Below are 18,655 nucleotides of genomic sequence, written 5' to 3'. Positions count from 1 at the left end.
AAGTTGTTTTTTAGAGAGATATTTAGACTCTATGATCTCCCCAAGACCATAGTGAGTGACAGGGACAGCAGGTTCATGAGTTCCTTCTAGCAAGAACTTTTCAGGCTAGCAAGCACAGAGTTGACCCCCAGCACTAGCTACCATCCTCAGACAGATGGACAGACTGAGGTAGTTCAGAAGAGGGTGGAGGGGTATCTATGCAACTATGTGTCAAGGTAGTAGAAGGCATGGGTGCGTTGGCTATATTTGGGTGAATATTGTTATAATACTATGCACCACATGTCCATGGGCATGGCTCCCTTCAGAGCTCTTTATGGTTATAAGGCATTATCTTCTGTTGATTTGGCTTTCAGTGACAACGGAGTTCCCTTGGCACAAGGTTAGTCGCAAGAGAACCAAGATATCATGAGATCTCTCAGGGAGAATTTGTAACATGCTCAAAATCAGCAGAAGATGTAAGCTGATCGGCACAGGACGGAGAGAGCATTTGAGGTCGATGACATGATTTTCCTTCATCTACAACCTTACAGACAGAGCACCCTTAAACGGGGAGGCGCTGAAAAGCTCAAACCTCATTTTTATGGACCTTACAAAGTACTCAGGCTAATTGGAGAGGTGGCCTATAAGATCGAGCTACCACCAGATAGTAGGTTTCATAATGTGTTCCATGTATCATGCCTAAAGAATGCAATGAGGCAGTATAGTACAACATCACATGATTGACCTCGTTTGGATGAACAGGGTAAATTGACTTTGGTCCTTAAGGAGATTTTGGAGGTCAGGGAGAGACGATTGAGGAGTAGGGTGATTCGGGATTACTTGGTGAGCTGGAGAGGTCTACCCATAGAGGACGCCACCTGGAAGGGTGAGTCCATTTTGCAACATCTAGCGTTGCAGTTGCTTGTGGGCAAGCATCTCCAAGAGTCAAGAGGGGAGGACTGTCATCTCCCGTCTCTAGTCTGACTAGCAGAGTCATGAGATACTCATACTAGATACTCAGTGACCAGAGTTGGTTCTACAGTCAGTTTGAGAGCCAGTTGGGGCAGTTCCTTAATTTTGAGGATTTTTCCTAAAATTTAGGAAGTTGTGGCAATGATCAGATTTGAGGCTCCTTGGGACCAATATACGGTTTCAATTTTAGGGTAATAGGGTATATTCCCTCATTTTTAGGAGCATCCCTAGTTTTTAGGGATGGGACTACCAGTTGGCCCACATTGCCCGACATCAGTCACAGACACCTGACAAGAACCATTCACTGATTATTTGGTTGGTTTTGCTTTCCAGTTGAATAAAAGGAAATATTTTTCCTAAGTTTGCATTTAAATAAATCAAAATAAAGCTATTTATATAGCTAACTGGAGTAATAAGGGGATTTTGGCTTCATCTGGTTAGGCAAGCCGCAAGCCTATGTGTTATAGCTCGTTGGAAAGGTTTTGAATTATTATAACTTATTTTCATCACCCAAAGACCTTCGGGCACCTAGAGTTATGTTATTTGAGGAAAGGGGTGTTTTTCCTATGCATAAAGGCCTTTTAATTGAGAAGATGCCATTTTATAATAAAGGGAAAGGCATATTCTCCCTTTAGGGTTCGATTGGCTTTGAGAGGGAGATAAAAGGAGATGTTGGCTCATTCTTTCATTACCTTTCACATCTTTATTCTTGGTATTTGTGATTTTTCTCTGAGGAGCTATTCTAGGGGTCTAGGACGCAAACCCTATAGCCTAGCTATTGGGACGCAAACCCCAATAGATGGTTTCAGCAACATTCTATAGTAATGTTTCAGCAATTAACAGAGATTGTTAAGTTCAGTGTTTGGGGGTGCTTGTGCATTGCACGTTGAGGGTCTTGTTTGGCACATTGGGATCTTCTTGCTGCCTTGGCGTGACTATAGCAGTCGTACGGTTGCCTTTCAACTGGCACATGATTTGTTGGTTGGCTTACATCAGCCATCTCTACCCTTTTGGTGCATGGCTGGTCCATTCTTGTAACTGGCATCATCATTCGTTGTTTGTAAACACCTTTGCTAGCAACCTAATTACATATCTTGCTTGGTACGCTTTGTAGCTATTCTGGTTGACTAAATATTATATTATTTGTTGTTGTTGTTAATTATTGTTTTACTTATATCTGGAAAATACAAAAAGAAGAAACAATCTTTCTGTAACTTCTGTCTAAGACCACAAGGAAAGAACAAGAAAATCTATTATTTTAATTAAAATTTATAGAAGTTCAGTGAAAGGGTCCTTTTGGGATCTTTCAAACGATCCTATAAAATAACATGGTATCAAAGCCAAATTGGTAGAGAGATTGCTAAGTTAATTTCTTAAAATATAAGTGACATCATGACAAACAATGTTAGAGCCAAGGACAGGCTTGAAGGAGCAACAAACTTCTTCTCATGGAAAATTCGAATTACAACAATCCTCAAAGAATTGGAATTAGAAGCATTCATTGAAATAGACATTTCAATACTTGTAGACGAGGCAGAAAAAGCCACTTGGAAAAGGCGAAATAATAAAGCCAAAAAAATTATTGTTGATTCATTAAAAGATCATATTCTTCCTTCCATATCAAATCTCAAGAAAGAATTTGAAGCATTAAAACAATTAAGGATACATTTCAGATTAATAACTCAAGTAGATTGCTCACATTAAAAAGTCAACTTATAAATGTAAAAATGAATAAAGCAAAGTCAATCTCAACCTATTTTGGAAGAATTCATGAAATAAAAAATCAACTATCTTCAATTGGAAATAAAATTGAAGATCGAGAATTATCTATAATAGCACTTAGAGGAGAACCTATATCATGGGAAGCATTTATCCAAGTCATTAGTAGACCTTCAACACCAGCTTTTGATCAACTTAAAAATGATTGCACCTCAAAAGAATCAAAACTAATTTCTAGAGGGATCATTTCAAACCAAGAGGGAGAAAATCAAGCTCTTTTCTCAATCTCTAATAACAAAGGGAAGAGGAAATTTAAATATAAAGAGAAGAAAAATGACCAAAGAAAAGGAAACAATAATCACACTAGGAAAAGACTTTTCCAAAGTTCAATGTTACAAGTGTGAAAAATTTGGACATACCTATAGATTTTGTCCAAAAAGGGAAAAAAATTTAGCTTCCATAGCCGAAGTTAAAAAAGAAGAAAATCTATTATTCTACTCAGCTCTATCAAGTGAGATGAACTCCAACGAAAATGTGTGGATAATCGACAATGGTGCATCCCGTCACATAACAGGATTCAGAGATAAGTTTGAAAATCTTGTAAATTATCACACTGAAGGAGTCACCACTGGAGATAACTTCACCTATCCAGTAAAAGGAATTGGGACTTGTTCTATACAACTAAGATTTGTAATCACTCTGAAATTAAAATATGTTCCTCTGTACGTGGCATAAAAAGAATCTAGTATCCATCTCTGGATTTGCAGATGAAGGGTATCATGTTACCTTTATGAAGACAAAGTATTGTACTAGCCTACAAATTCTAACCTTAAGAATGTCACCCCCATAGGGTCTAGAGATGAAACTCTATATAAATTGTGTAACATCCAAAAGAAAGCCCTAAATCATGAAGTCTCAAACCCTAATGAAATATGGCATAGAAGGCTCAAACATCTCGGGTTCAGTACACTACTGAATATAGGAAAAATCACCACTGCAACCCCTAACTTAAATTCAAATCATATAGGCATTTGTAAAGGATGTGCTCTAGAAAAGAATGTAAAGAGATCTTTTCCCTCAAGTGAACACAAATCTAAATCAGTTCTGAAACTAGTTCACACTGATTTGTGTGGACCTATACCAACACTTTCTCTAGGAGGATACTCATACTACATAATCTTTATTGATGACTTTTCTAGGAAAACTTGGATTTACTTTCTAAAAGTCAAAGAATCAAATGAAGTTCTTTTGAAATTTAAAAAATTCAAAGCAATTGTGGAAAATCAAATGTCAAAAAGAATAAAAACTCTAAGATTAGATAATGGGGGCAAATACACCTCTGAAAGTTTCAAAGATTTCTACGCCTTTGTTGGGATTAAGAGGGAGTATTTTGTACCTTATAATCCTCAACAGAATGGAGTGGCATAAAGGATAAACAGAACCATCGTTGAGTTAGCAAAAGCCATGTTACATGATCAAAATTTACACTTCTCATTTTGGGTTGAGGCCACTAATACTATTGTATATATTCAAAACAGATGCCCACACCTCAATTTGAGAAAACATAACCCCTAAGTAAGCTTTTACAGGAATTAAACGTGACCTAAGTCATCTCAGAATATTTGGTTGCCCCATTTATATTCACATACTTAAAGAAAAGAGAACCAAAATGGAACCATCCAGGAAGAAAGGAATATTTCTTGGGTACAGTGAAAATACCAAAGGGTATAGATGTAAACCTGGACAGAGATCAGTCGAAATCAGCAGAGATGTCAAATTCGAAGAAAACACTACTTTCAAAATATCCACAAGTACAAAAGATGAGCCCATCATAGAATTAGATGAAAATAAGCAAACTGAAAATCAGAGGGAGAACATATCAGAAGAGAATGAACTATTACTAGACACTGAAGATAGGGACATCTCTAATATCAACAAAAGGCCATTATGGGCAAGGAAAATGATTGACGAAAATAATGTTGAACCAAATGAAATCTCCAGAGAGAGTAAGAAAACCAAAAATAAATCATGTCACACTGCACTAGTAACTAAGCATACAAAATCTGAACCATCAACTGTTGCCAAAGCCCTATCATGTCAAGCATGGAAAGATGCTATGGTCGAAGAATATCAATCAATATTACAATATGATGTTTGAGATATCCTACCTAGGCCAAAAGACAAATTAGTTGTTTCATCAAAGTGGTTATACAAAATCAAGTATGCTTCAGATGGTAGTATTGAAAAACATAAAGCAAGATTTGTTGCTCGGGGTATTTCTCGAAAGGCAGGTATTGATTATGAGGGGACATTTGCTCTAGTTGCCCAATATACTTCAATAAGGACAATTATTGCAATTGCAACATCCAAAGGATGGAAGATACATCAAATGGATGTCAACACTAGAATTTTGAATGGTGTCATTAATAAATAAGTATATATCAAACAAACTGAAGGTTTTACTATAAAAGACAAGAACCTATATGAATGTAAACTAAAGAAAGCTCTTTATGGCCTTAAACAAGCACCACGAGCTTGGTATGAAAGGATAGATAGCTATCTCTCGAAACTAGGATACTCCGAAAATGAAGTTGATCCTAACATTAATTTCAAAATATATAACAGTGACATGTTAATTCTTGTTCTCTATGTTGATGACTTATTAATAACAAGTGAAGATAATTTAATTGAAAGATGCAAGCAAGATCTTGCAACTGAATTTGAAATGAAAGATCTAGGCCTACTACACTATTTTCTGGGTCTAGAAGTATGTCAAAAGAAAGATCATATTTTTCTAAATCAAAGGAAGTACACCCATGACATCTTGACTAGATTTGGTATTATGGACTGCAAGCCCCTAGCAACTCCTATGGAAACAAATTTACACAAGCTAAAAGAAGCAATGAATTCAAAATCTATTGATCCCACTCTCTACAGACAAATCATTGGATCACTTATGTATTTTGTAAGCATTGGGCCTGATATCTGCCATGCCACCAATGTTTTAAGTCATTTCATATGTGAACCAAAGAAGATTTATTTGATGGCTGCTAAACATATCTTGAGATATCTACGTGGTACTATTGGTCTTGGTTTGAAGTACAAAAATGTTGAGATTAAATTTGAAGGATATACTAATTCTGATTGAGTTGGTTGTTCCATAAACCACAAGAGTACTACAGGGTGTTGCTTTAGTCTTGGATCAGCAATGATACCTTGGTTCAGTAGAAAACAACAAACAGATGCCTTGAGTTTCACCGAAGTTGAATATATGGCAGCCTCCATGGGAGCTCGCGAAGCAGTATGGTTGAGGAAGTTATTATTTGGACTTTTCGGAAAGAAACTAAGTTTCACATTGATTCATTGTGATAACCAAAGCTGCATCAAACTTTCTGCAAATCCTGTCTTCCACAATCGATCAAAGCATATCGAGACTCCATACCATTATATAAGAGACATGGTTGACAGAAATGTTATCAAACTGATTTATATCAACCTTAATGAGCAAAATGCTAGCATTTTCACGAAGCCGCTTGCAAGGATGAAAATAGAGTACTTCAGAGGTAAACTTAGCATGACAAGTTTGTGAATAAATTTGTAAACTTAATATACTCACATCAGACTGACTAGGAGTTTTATGTGAGTCCCTTGGGCTTATGGCCTCAAGGACGTCATTAAAAATCTTTCATTCATGAATAATTAAAATTATGTTTTGCAAATATGTGTTATGTAAGGTGACGATCTTTCACATGTATGAGGTCACTATTATAAGGTGACGATCTTATCAATAGTTGATCTATCTCCTAGATATGCTACATTAACCTGTAGTACCAAATATGTTGGATATCTAGGAGCAAGTGTTATCATGGTTCTTTGGGCCGGATTTTGCCGGACACCATGATAACCAACTCATCACAGTTCTTTGGGCCGGATCTTGTCGAACACCATAATATAGTGTAAATCATAGACGACACTTAAGGTGGTGTTTTAACCTTATAAAAATTGCTTCAATTCCCTCCTTGCTAAAGAGGCAGTGTTAAGAATGTTAGCATCATAGTAAACTGAAGCAAATCTTGTAAGTATATAATATATATTAATGTTGATGAGAATCTAAATATGGAACTATGATTTAATATGCACACATATATTATACATACATACATACATACATACATACATACATACATACATACATACATACATACATACATATATATATATATATATATAATATTATCATCAACTTGTTTACATATATTATTAAAATACTTAATATCGATCAAATCATAATCGGGTTATGTTAAAATGTCGATCAAAAAATACCAGTCAAGTATCGGCTATCGTCTTCATTGAATCGATGGTGTTTGGGACATGACCACGTAGGGTCATGCCCCTACATGGCCATGCCTCAATCTATATGTGTGTGTGTGTGTCGTGCAAAAAACTGCAGAAATATATCAATAAAAACGGCAATATAACTTTCAATTAGAAAATACAGAACTCCATATATATATATATATATATATATATATATATATATATATATATATATATATATATATATATCAAGTTCAATCTGCCTCAATATAGTTCGAGGGGAGGTCTACACATAAATAAAGTTTTTGTACATCAGCACAAGGGATATATATATATATATATAAGAAATAAATTAAACGCATATCAGAATTCAAAAACAGAGTTGAATATTGCTTTGTTCGTTATAACATTCTGGGAATAAAATTTAGTTAGTCTCCACCAATAACGATCTTATAAAATAACATATTTTACCTTCACAAGTCGTCTCTAAACGATTGTGTGACCAGCAAAGCAGATTTCAGCAACCTAAGAACATGTTAAACTTAAGTTAGTAAAAAATTAAAACAAGTTAATGTAAACAACCAAAAAATTAATATTATATAATCCAATAATATATAAATTTAATTTTAAATTTACAAATTTACCTTCAATAATTCCAAGTCCAAGCAATTCCTAAAAATTGCTTGTGACATGTGATTTGTCACAAATATTTGAATCTATTTAGCCTCCTCATATATCTGTTTCACCCAATCTATTTGGGTGTCAATTGATTTCATCACCAAATTGAGAGAGTGGACAGCGCATGGTGTCCAAAAGATATGATCATATCTAGACTCTACCAATAACCTTGCAGCCTTGCATACTTTCGCATTGTCCGTGACCACTTGGACAACATTATCAGCGCCCATTGACTCTATGGCATCAATGAGAATGCGGGAAATAAATTTTGCACCTTTGGCTTGCCCTTCACAATAAATTTCCTTCAAGAACATTACCCCCTTAGGGCATACAACAATAGTATTGATCAATGGAGGGCTTCTACAATCTTTCCATCCATCCAAAATAATAGACACCCGATTGAACCCAAGTATCTCTTATTGGTAGATGTTCAGCCTCCACATTTTTCCTCTCATCATGTAATACGTAACTTTTCAAAACCAGTTTCTTTGTAACCAAGGGGTGCTTCATTTATGGCTTGCACCATCTCTATCCAATAAGGTGATCTCACTAAATTGAATGGAACACCATTTGCAATTAAACAATGTCCAACTTTATCATCAGCAATGTCTCTCAATTTATTTTGGAATGCCCTATCTAGTGGGCCTCTCTTGTGGGTGAGTAGAAATGGATCAGCAGCTTCATCATTGGCAGATGGCATAGACAAAAAATGATGTGTTTTGTGATTGTTTGATTGGATGGTGGTTTTTTTTTTGGGGAGGGTGGGGGGGGGAGCACTATGTTTGCCTTTTGCAATTGCTTAATTTGCATCTTGCTGCTATTTGTGCAGGTGGTAATCCCTTCTTATCTCCCCCACTACCCTCACACGTGTTAATTCCTTCACCCACAGGACCAAAAAATGTAGTTTCACTTAGGAATAGAAGCTTCTATATTGTACGTTGCAATAATTACATTTCCATATGTATGCTCCACCCCCAAGACATTGTCTGATTCTTGTTGTGTGTCTCCATAAAGGAGACCCCTTATTAATTTTGAATTTTGGTGATTCATCTCCAACCACTGAGCCTTGACTACTCATTGTATGATTCTTGCAATCTAGAAAAAAAAATGAAAGAAAACCATGCTTCAACACTTATACAAAAACTTGAAAAAAAATTAGAAGTTTAAAAAACCTTGAAATAAATCAATAATCTATGAAAGAACTAAAACGGTTGAAATGCATACCTTAATCACTTCTTGCAAGGTATTTGCAGCTCCACAATTGATCTACTTCGAATCCAAGCACTTCACTTCAAACTAACAACTATGGGGGAGCAAAATAGAGAGCAAAAGTGAGATGAAATGTATTTGCATCATGAATAAAAGGGTCATTTTTAGGGTTTGGAGAAAAAAAAAAATTTAATCTAGTTGGGCCCACTTGCAAACATTTTTTGGCCTTGGATTCCCGTGGATCCGTGCGGGATCCTTGAGCTATCAGTAGGATCCAGGCAAGGTCCATGATCTTTCTTGGGGATCCGTTCGGATCCGCGGCCCGAAAATCCAGACAGATCCCTAGGCAGATCACGGATACTAGCCTGAATCAAGATCCGGATCAAACCCCGCGGCCCGCAGATCCGGACAAATCCCCAGGTAGGATCACAGATCCTAGCTCGAATCAAGATCCAGATCGAACCTGAATCAAGACCCAAATAAAACTCGAATCCAAATCCAGCCTGTTTCGAGCGAATCCAGTAACTAGGATTATTTTATAGCATTGATTGGTTAAAAGGCTTTGGAGTGACCAATGGCTTCCAAGCTAGAACAAACTCTAAATTTGAAGTACATCCCCCACAAACTTTGTTACATTATCGTTCTCCATATTTATTTTCAATTCAGTTCTGAAATTATCTCTACACTTTAATCGCTTATTTTTACATGCCTCCCTCTCCAAAGCATATTAATGCCCACAAATTATTTGCTATCCTCTAGAATAAATATCTAATCATTTAAAGAGTGGGAAAAATTTTGACAAGTTTAAAAGTTGTTCAAAGCTAAGCATCAATAAGTTTAATTGGTTGGAATGGACTCAGCACAAACTCAGCAGCCCAAAATTTAGACTAAAACGAAGGACTGCAGAAAAAACTTGGCGAAACCTGAAAGAAAACCCATAATCACCAAAAAAAATGTATTTAAAGAATATATGAATCTAGTCTAATCATAAATTTCAAATTTGTCATAATTCAAGAGTGACTGTTGTAAGGATTTTCAGATCTGCATATATAGATAGATAGATATAGATATAGATTTATTTCTGTGACTAAATATTTTATAGAACTGTTATTTTTATAATATAAAATAATAATTCATAAAATAATAAATTTTACTAATTGTCATTATTTAGAAACTAAAACATTAAGGCTATTTATTTAATAAAAAATTACTTTCATAACAAAATAATAATAATAAGTGTTTTTTATTTAAAAAAATTAATAAAACAGCCAGTTTTTGTTGGTGAAGGCCAAAAACCAAAGCCAGGCGCAGAGTGCGCAAATATACCATGACATACAAAGAAGCAAAAAAGCATATCATCAGGAATGCAGAAATTATCTCGTTTTGACCAAGGTCTTGTCCCCAGCAGGCATTGGACAGGTGGACAGGTCCACATATAACCTAGTACTTCACCATTATTTCATGACACTGTAGAAAGTATAGAAGGGCTTACAAAGGAGCATATGATCAGTCAAGGCCCAAAGATTTGAAAGCAAGTCTCCTTAAATATAGTCAGATCCTTTTTAGTGTCAATATAACTGTTGTTAAAGTGTGCCTCAATGCACAAGCATAAATATTGTACACCAGTGAAAGAAACCAGCACTTGCCTTTCACAAAAGCATGGAACCAAAAGCATATTCATATGCCTATTAACTAACCTGTTGCCGGTTTCTCGTGTCCCATGCCCTGATAGTACCATCAACAGAGCAAGAATGCAACAGTTGTGGAGAGTTCACATCTGAAAATGAAATTTCACTTATTGTACCCTCGTGGCCAATAATGTCTCCCAAGTATTGGCTAGTCATCGGAGAATAAAGCTTGATCACATTTGTGGATAATGAAACTGCCATAATAGAACCGTCTCGACTGCAGCCAAATCCAACAAGATAGCATTATCACTTATATAGAAATGAAAATTACAGATTAAACAGAACCATGATTAATAATCCCTGTACACTGACATGACTATTTTCAAGAGTATAACCAAAGACAAAGCTATACTTTGAGGAACAGAATAACAGTCTGAAAATGCATCTCTTAAAAGTCTCCGTGCTTCAATTACCCTAGAGAGCACTAGGAACAAAGTCTAAAATATTGGAACTTTGCGCATCATTCCTTGGTTATCACAAGACAGAGAAAGAGTATAAGCAGTATCTACTAACAAACAACCCTTTCTGAGACAAGAAAATTTCATAACTAAGGGTATGGCTTCTAATATGATAAGATACATGCTTCTGAAACTCCCTCTTTTAGTGATAAACAATATTAATCAATTCTACCTCCTATTGGGAGATTGGTTTGTTTTAATGTGAGACTTACTAATTTACAATCTTAGCTTTGTGAATGGTCTATACATCTTGCAATTTTAGTGAAAAAAACTTTAGCTCTATTCTCAGACAATCAGATCAGTGATGAAGCACTTTGAACCCTTGTATCACACCAATTAAAAAATTCTAACCCCAAAGTTTTGGGACCGTATCTTACCCACATAGAATGAACAAGATTTCCACGATACCCCATTAACTTTTATCAGATCTAATCAAAGAAATGACCCATAAGAAGGTGTGCAAGTTCAGATACCAAAGAAATTTATGTATATATGAAAAAAGGAGCAAACGTGGTTAGTCATTAGACATTCGCATAATATGAATCTGTGCCTTTTTTTCATCTATTTTTCATATGCTCGTAGCTCATTATATCACACATCTTCAAATGCCTAGGCCTTCCTTCTGTTAAACCAAAAATGTAGACAAAATATTTCATTTGCCTCACTAGACAATCACTTGACACATTAGTTATATTTCAGAATTTTAGAGATGTGTTTGCTTCCACAAAAAATGATGCAAGAGGTACTGCTCAGCAACATTCAATTCAAAACTCAAAATAAATCTTTAAAAAGCCAAAACAGACTCTTTTTTCTCAGTGAAACAATTAGATTGCATCCACAAATTTCTCTCTCTCTCTCTCTCTCTCTCTCTCTCTCTCTCTCTCTCTCTCTTCCCACCATGTCCCTCCACCTTCCAAGACTCCTGCATGGCATTATTCAAGATGCCTCCAATTATTCCTTCATTGCATGAGAAAGAGAAGCTGATCGGGTTTCTTACACCTGTCAACATTGTAGTCTTGCCAAAGTTCAAAGGCCTTTTTATTTATACCTTGCTTCAAGACTCCTATTACAGGCCGCCAAGCATTGTCAAAGGTTGCCCTACACTTCTTGTGATCCATGAACAACGAATCTTTGAGGCATTGGTTAAACAATTTGCATGCCTATTTATGGTTCCACATTTTGAATGTTTGCCTACCAAAATAGTTATAACTACATCTGACAAAACTTCCCCCTTAAGCTCGGGTGGATATGGTTTCAAAGCCCCCATTTTTGCACAAGCTAGGTGGACACTGAGAAAGTGTTGTGAAGTCTGGTTTCAAACATCTAGCAAATACACTTGTCTAAAGCCTTTTTAACAAATTCATTATGTGCATACCTGCAGTCCACATGCTAGGTCTGTGCTTCCACATTTGCATACCTATCCAATAGGGCATTACCAATTGTTTTAGTTTGCAAGTTTCTAAAGTCTTTTAGGCTTCGATGAAAACCCATACCCTCTTCTAAGACAAGCTTGTACAAACCTTGAGGATGCTGGTCAAGTTTGTTTAGTTTGACTTTGAAAATATCTTTGATGACTCAAGTTTGTGCATCCTCCAATCATTTGATCCGTGAGACTATATTTTGATAGGGCATTCTGTCAAATAGTTCATCACCCCTATTTAAGTTTCTTGCATGCATGCATACCCAGACAGTTGCAACTAAAACATCTAAGAAAATTTTATCCTATATAATTTGATGGATGTCCATGCCTTGAACCATAGCTCTAACATTAACTTGCTTATCATAGATAACTGAATAGTAAACCAGAGCCAACAATCATGAACAGATGCCAAAGAAAACTGAAACAAACCAAAAACTCAAAACAAACAAACTAAATATTATTTTGACCAATGTTGATTGCCATATGCCCAGGATGTTCTTACATCAAAAAACCAAGAGCTTCTAATGTCATTAAATAAGTTAAATGAGTTGACTCATGCTTGCTTCTAATGTCAATTGTCTTCAAAGACTGCTCCCTAAGGGCAATGTAGTGGCATCATCATACATCTTCTCCCCTAGACTCTAATCACCTTAATGAGATTCATCTTATTGAGCCCATTTAGATTAGAGATGAATTTCAATGCCTTTAATGTCATTAATGAGAAAGAGAGTCTCCTCAACACTATTTTAACTGACTATGTCCCTTTTTATGATTTGGCATGGAATCTACAGTCTAGATTTTGAAGCCCAAATGAAATTCCATCCAAAGCACTAATACTAGTGACTCCTACACAGTTTTTTAACGTCTCGTTTAATTTAAGCTTTCTTCTTTCTTGGATCCAACATTATTAACCCGGGCTTCCATGTTTAAGAATCCATCTAGAATATTACTGACCTCTCAACCAATATCTGTCTATTTTTTTTATATTGCTCTTCCTCTTCCTTACCTTTTTAGTTTTACTCATGATCCCTATGAGCAATGTGTTGGAGGCTTAACTGTTTGGTCTATTTTTCTCCTATGAAAATCATAACAAATACATCTAAAATATTACTGACCTCTCAACTGATATCTGTATAATTCGTTGATATTGCTCTTCTTCTTCCTTACCTTTTTACTCATGTTCCCTATTAGCAATGTGTTCGAGGATTATTTGTTTTGGTTACTTAGAGTCCTAAATGAAAACCATAACTTTAGAGACAACAAAAGAAAATGACTTAACCAACTACCCATGCAAAGTGATCCTACCAAATCATGAAGAAGTTTACATGTCAATTTTATTTCCTACAAGGTACCAGATATCTTCCTACATAAGACCCCTAACATAAGAAAGCACCCAAATCATGTTATTGTATTGTAGGCACTTAAATTCCACTTCCACATTTCAACCTAACAATGTAACACTTCCATCAATCTGCACTATTAATCTTGAATCATACATTCACTAACTAATTAAATATATCCAATGTCTATAATATATCATTCTAAAGAGATTGTTGGAGAGTTGTGAGACAATAACATCTAAGTCAACATAGTCAAGATTTAGAAACTAATTACTCGTCACCACCTCATTGTAATCAAGTTTCTTATGTGACATGAGATGCCAAAAATTAGTGGAGATCATTCTAAAGAGATTATTGGAGAGTTGTGAGACAATAACATCTAAGTCAACATACTTAAGAGTTATAAACTAATTACTCGTCACCACCTCATTGTAATCAAGTTTCTTATGTGACAAGAGATGCCAAAAATTAGTGGAGATCTGAGGGCAATACCCCCAATAGGGTTAAGGGGCAGCACTACTCATGGCTATCTACAGAAAACAGCCCTAAACAAGGTCAAGGGGCAAAGCTTCCACCACCAAGCCAGAATTAAGGTCTCTGAAAAAACACAAACTTCATGGCAGATGCCATTTTCACAATTATATCACATTAGGGTGACAATAAGTATTTGACACTTTTTTGTTTATTTAAAAAAGTGGATGAAATTTTTTTAATTTTTTCTTCTTTGGGCAGCGCTAGGGTCCTCTTGAATTTTCCTAGGGTGCCCAAGGGACCCTAGGCAGACTCAACTGTAATGTCCCCTTGTTCAACCTATGTGTTCAAAGAGAACCCTTTAGCCTATTTCAATCTTGCAGACATATTTGGGGATTTAGAGAGGAATAATTTAATTAATTAAGATTGCCACAAAAGATTATCTTTTGGGAAAATCATAGTTTAATTATGTTTCTTTTAATATTATCAATAAACTTAAGTTGGGGCCAAAAGTAAAATAATATTGTTATTTTTTGGAGAGTTCAAAGGTTTGTTATTTCAAGTGTTATTTAATTTATGAACTTCTCGTAAGTTCACAAGAGGAAAATATGTAATGTCCCATTTTTGGGATTGCCCTAAGTCTTGCCCTAAAATCATAAATTCCATTAAAATAAGAAATGTAAGATAGAGAAAATTTTACCAACTGAAATGTTTGTTAAAAACAGATATATATATATATATATATATATACTTCCAAGTTCCAATTATTGAGGTTAGACAAGAACACATTGCAGCCATATAGTCTATAGAATTATACAACACATTAGGGTTTGGAGGAAGAAGTAGTCTGTCCGAAGTAATAGCCACACTAAGCCCAAGAGTTGATTGGCACTAGAGCCCAATTGGCCTCAATGGACAGTCAACATGGAGATCCACTAGGGAGGCCAGCTTAGTGGGGTGTTTGTACATGGTTTCCCTATCTATGCCTCATCTTCCTTAAGACAAGTGCCATCATTGCAGAGTTGGAGAGGAGATTGTCAATGAGTCTCCTCGTTGTTCTATCCAAGACCACGAGTGGATTGATATCAGAACCCACTTGGCCCTGAGAGCCAATAGGATGGTCATCCCTAGAATGGCATAATTAGAAAACCATCTTATAACTCCCCTCTTACACCACAAATCCTTCGTAGAGGATGGATTTCAAACAGTTCCATTATCAGGCATATGCACTTCACATTTTATTATATGAATGCACATACATAGGAGATAACCATTGTCAAAAATGCATAAACACAATATATACCACAAGACAGTTGTGGGTTTATAGAATGCTGAGAAGAACTGATCTGGAAAGAGTATCAAGTTGCTGCTTTCAAGCCAGGTCTGAATAGTAATCACTGTGTATAACACTTGATGTATTTCTTGTTAGATGAATACTTCTTGTTCAATTTGCTGATTATCTTCTTTGATGTAATTTGCTTGATAGATTGATTGTGACAATCCTTTCACTGCAGCCTTCTTTGTTTATAGCCCATCATTTCTTTGAGGATATGTGAACTTTGATATTGGATGTCTTTTATGTGAAGAGACATGCCTCTTGTTCAATTGCTAGCTAACAAAGTTTTCTTTCTTTGATCACACATTTTCATAGATTTACTAATAACTTTAGTTACTTTCTTCAATCGCTAATTATTATTAAGATTGCCGCCTTATGCATTCATAATGTTTTCTGCCCAATACATAGCTGCTTGTAATCAGCTCTTTCTACATGATTGATATCACTTCCCTACTCGGGGAGTGACAGTTTGCCCATCCCAAATATGCTTGCTCTCGAGCAATTTCAGACTGGGATGATTGAAAATCTCTTCTCCTTCCCAAGCATCTTCCATAGGCAAGCTCTTCCATTTGATCAAGAATTCGTAGTAAGGGAAACTTTGGGTTTCATAATGAGTTTACCTGTGTCATCAAGCAGAGGTAACTAAATGTGTTGCCCTCGGAATTCTTGAGTCAAAATACGTGAAAGACATTGTAAATACAGATGGTTTCAAGCAGATCCAATTCGTAAGCTACTTCACCAATCTTCCTTAGCCTCTTATATGGCCCATAAAGTCAGGGTTTTACTTTTTCTGCTCTGTTGACCTTAACTGAGGATTGCTTAAATGGTTGCAGCTGTAAGAACACTAAGTCTTCAACTTCAACTTTCAGTGCAGCTTTTAACAACATAGGTATTTTGTTGATTTTGTGCTTGATGCAAATTATCTTTGAGGGCATTCATGGTGTTCATACTTCGCTGCACGAAGCTTTTAGCACTTGGCACTCAGCTTTCTCGTGAAATCAATCTTCGAAAGGAGGTTGCTTCAACACCATACAATGCCTTGAAAGGACTCATCACAATCGACATGCGGCAGGTTGTATTGCAGCAATATTCAATATGGTGTAACCGTTTTATCCATGGGTTATGTTGGCTGGTAACATAATTAATTTCTCAGATATCCCTCCACCCACTTATTAACAATTTCAAGTTTTTCCATACATTTAAGGATGGTAACTTGTATTGGGTGCAAGTTTAGTCCCTACTAAGCGGAAGATGCTAAGGAATCGACTATCTCGATCAATGACAATGTTTCTTGGAATACCATGTAATTTGAAGATATCCTTTTTAGAATACCTCAGCTATTTGGGGAGCTCGACACTCGATGGAAATTGTAATGAAGTCCATAGGGATTCCTTCCCTTGAGCTTTAGGTAATCTCGTAATGAAGTCCAAAGAGATGCTTTCCCATTATTGATTTCAAATGCTAAGGGTTGTAAGGGTTGTAGAAGATTTGTTGGGGACTTTGTTAAACTTTGTTTCTTTGACAAGTTATACATTCTTGTACATGCTTATGGACATCCTTCTTGACACCTTCCAGAAGTATTTTACCTTAATTGTTTGTATTCCTTAATGATCTTATCTTTCATCTTTAATTGAGCACAAAGAACATCCTATTTTTATATAGAATAGCTTCTTCTACTACTTTGTGTTCTTCATTGAATAAATTCCCTACTAGGATACCATTAGCTTTTGGGTCTTTGATATATTCGAAAACAATATGATTATTCCAATCTGCAATGATGCTTATTATGGAGTTCCAATGGGGTCATTGTGAGAAGGCATTTGCTACAACATTGTTTGCCACTTTTATGTACTCAATATCAAAAGCGTAAGCTTGTATCTTGCTTACCTGCCTATGTTGCCTATCATTTAAATCTTTTTGATGCATAAGAACCCTAAGCTATCATTATTTGTCTTAATATTGAATTTCTCATAAATCAAGTATTTACGAACTTAATTAAGGCGTGTGTGGTGACCGACATCTCTTTAATATAGATAGAATATTGTTTCCCCAGGTCATGGTGAACTTAAGGCTTTCAAATGTGATGGTAAGTTTATTTTGCATAAGGACTGCTCTGATATCTTCCTCAGAAGCATCACATTGCAATCCACAAGGTAACATAAAATTAAGGATGGCCAAAACAGGGCAGGAGCTCATTACTTCCTTTAGTTTCACAAAAGCCTATTGAGTCACTTCATTCCTCTCAAAGGTCCCTGTTTTAGTTAACTTTATAGGTGGGGCAGCTAGCTTAGAAAATCCTTTGACAAAACGTTGATAGTAACTGCTATAAAATACACCCACTAACAATATCTAACACCTGATAACGTTGATCTAACAATATTCTTTTGCTATAAAAGACACCCGCTAACAGTATCTAATTTTTTAAATGCCAAAGAATATCTGACTGCTACGTATGTCTTCAATGGATGATCAATGTTCATACAAAAACTATCGCTGTTTAAATATACTCGTAGACAACAACATATTGATGTATTCCCTATTTAATATGTTCAATCCTTGACCAAGCGTAATGGTAAATGTTGTTATACTAGTCATCGTTTTATAATGACTTCTTATAGATTGATGGATTTGTCTTATCAGGCCTTCGCAAGGATATTGTCTGTAGCGTATGATCTGCCATAGTCTGTGGCTACCGAATATTTATGATGCCTGCGTCGTTTATCTCTATATAAAATATATAGTCGATATGCTTTGGATATCTAACCATCATTGTTAATGAAATGACAGGACTTTATGTATTTATCCCTGAGCATTTCTGCATACTTGGTGATCATTGGCAATAATAAGGATTTGTCACTGTTGTATTTACAGCATATTACTAACTCACTCAATAATAAGATCTCCATATGTATTTGAATATTACTACTGTATATCTCCTTAGTTTTATTAGTTGTTACTTCCTTCTTGGGTGTCGATTGCTGATGTTCATTGTATGCTTTCGTCAATGATGTACAAGTGTTGTTGTTCATTAATATTTTATAGCTCTTTAATGACAATTCTTCCATCAT

The 18,655-nt window shown here is 35.7% G+C and overlaps 1 protein-coding gene across 1 annotated transcript in view; it reads right to left on the bottom strand.

Moving 5' to 3' along the window:
• LOC149565463 (Transducin/WD40 repeat-like superfamily protein) overlaps window positions 1-18,655 on the bottom strand; it is a 204,729-nt gene that overhangs the window by 163,966 nt on the left and 22,108 nt on the right. The window contains exon 2 of the mRNA XM_089818994.1: window positions 10,572-10,779. Within this exon, the coding sequence (XP_089675120.1) occupies window positions 10,572-10,779 (208 nt within the window). The remainder of the gene's footprint in view (window positions 1-10,571; window positions 10,780-18,655) is intronic.

This window comes from Cupressus sempervirens, chromosome 3 (assembly GCF_028749045.1).
Source record: "Cupressus sempervirens isolate cs-2001-9-10 chromosome 3, ASM2874904v1, whole genome shotgun sequence".
NCBI lineage: Eukaryota > Viridiplantae > Streptophyta > Pinopsida > Cupressales > Cupressaceae > Cupressus > Cupressus sempervirens.
The sequence above is the reverse complement of the archived record's forward strand: the minus strand, read 5'-3'. Positions and strand labels throughout refer to the sequence as shown.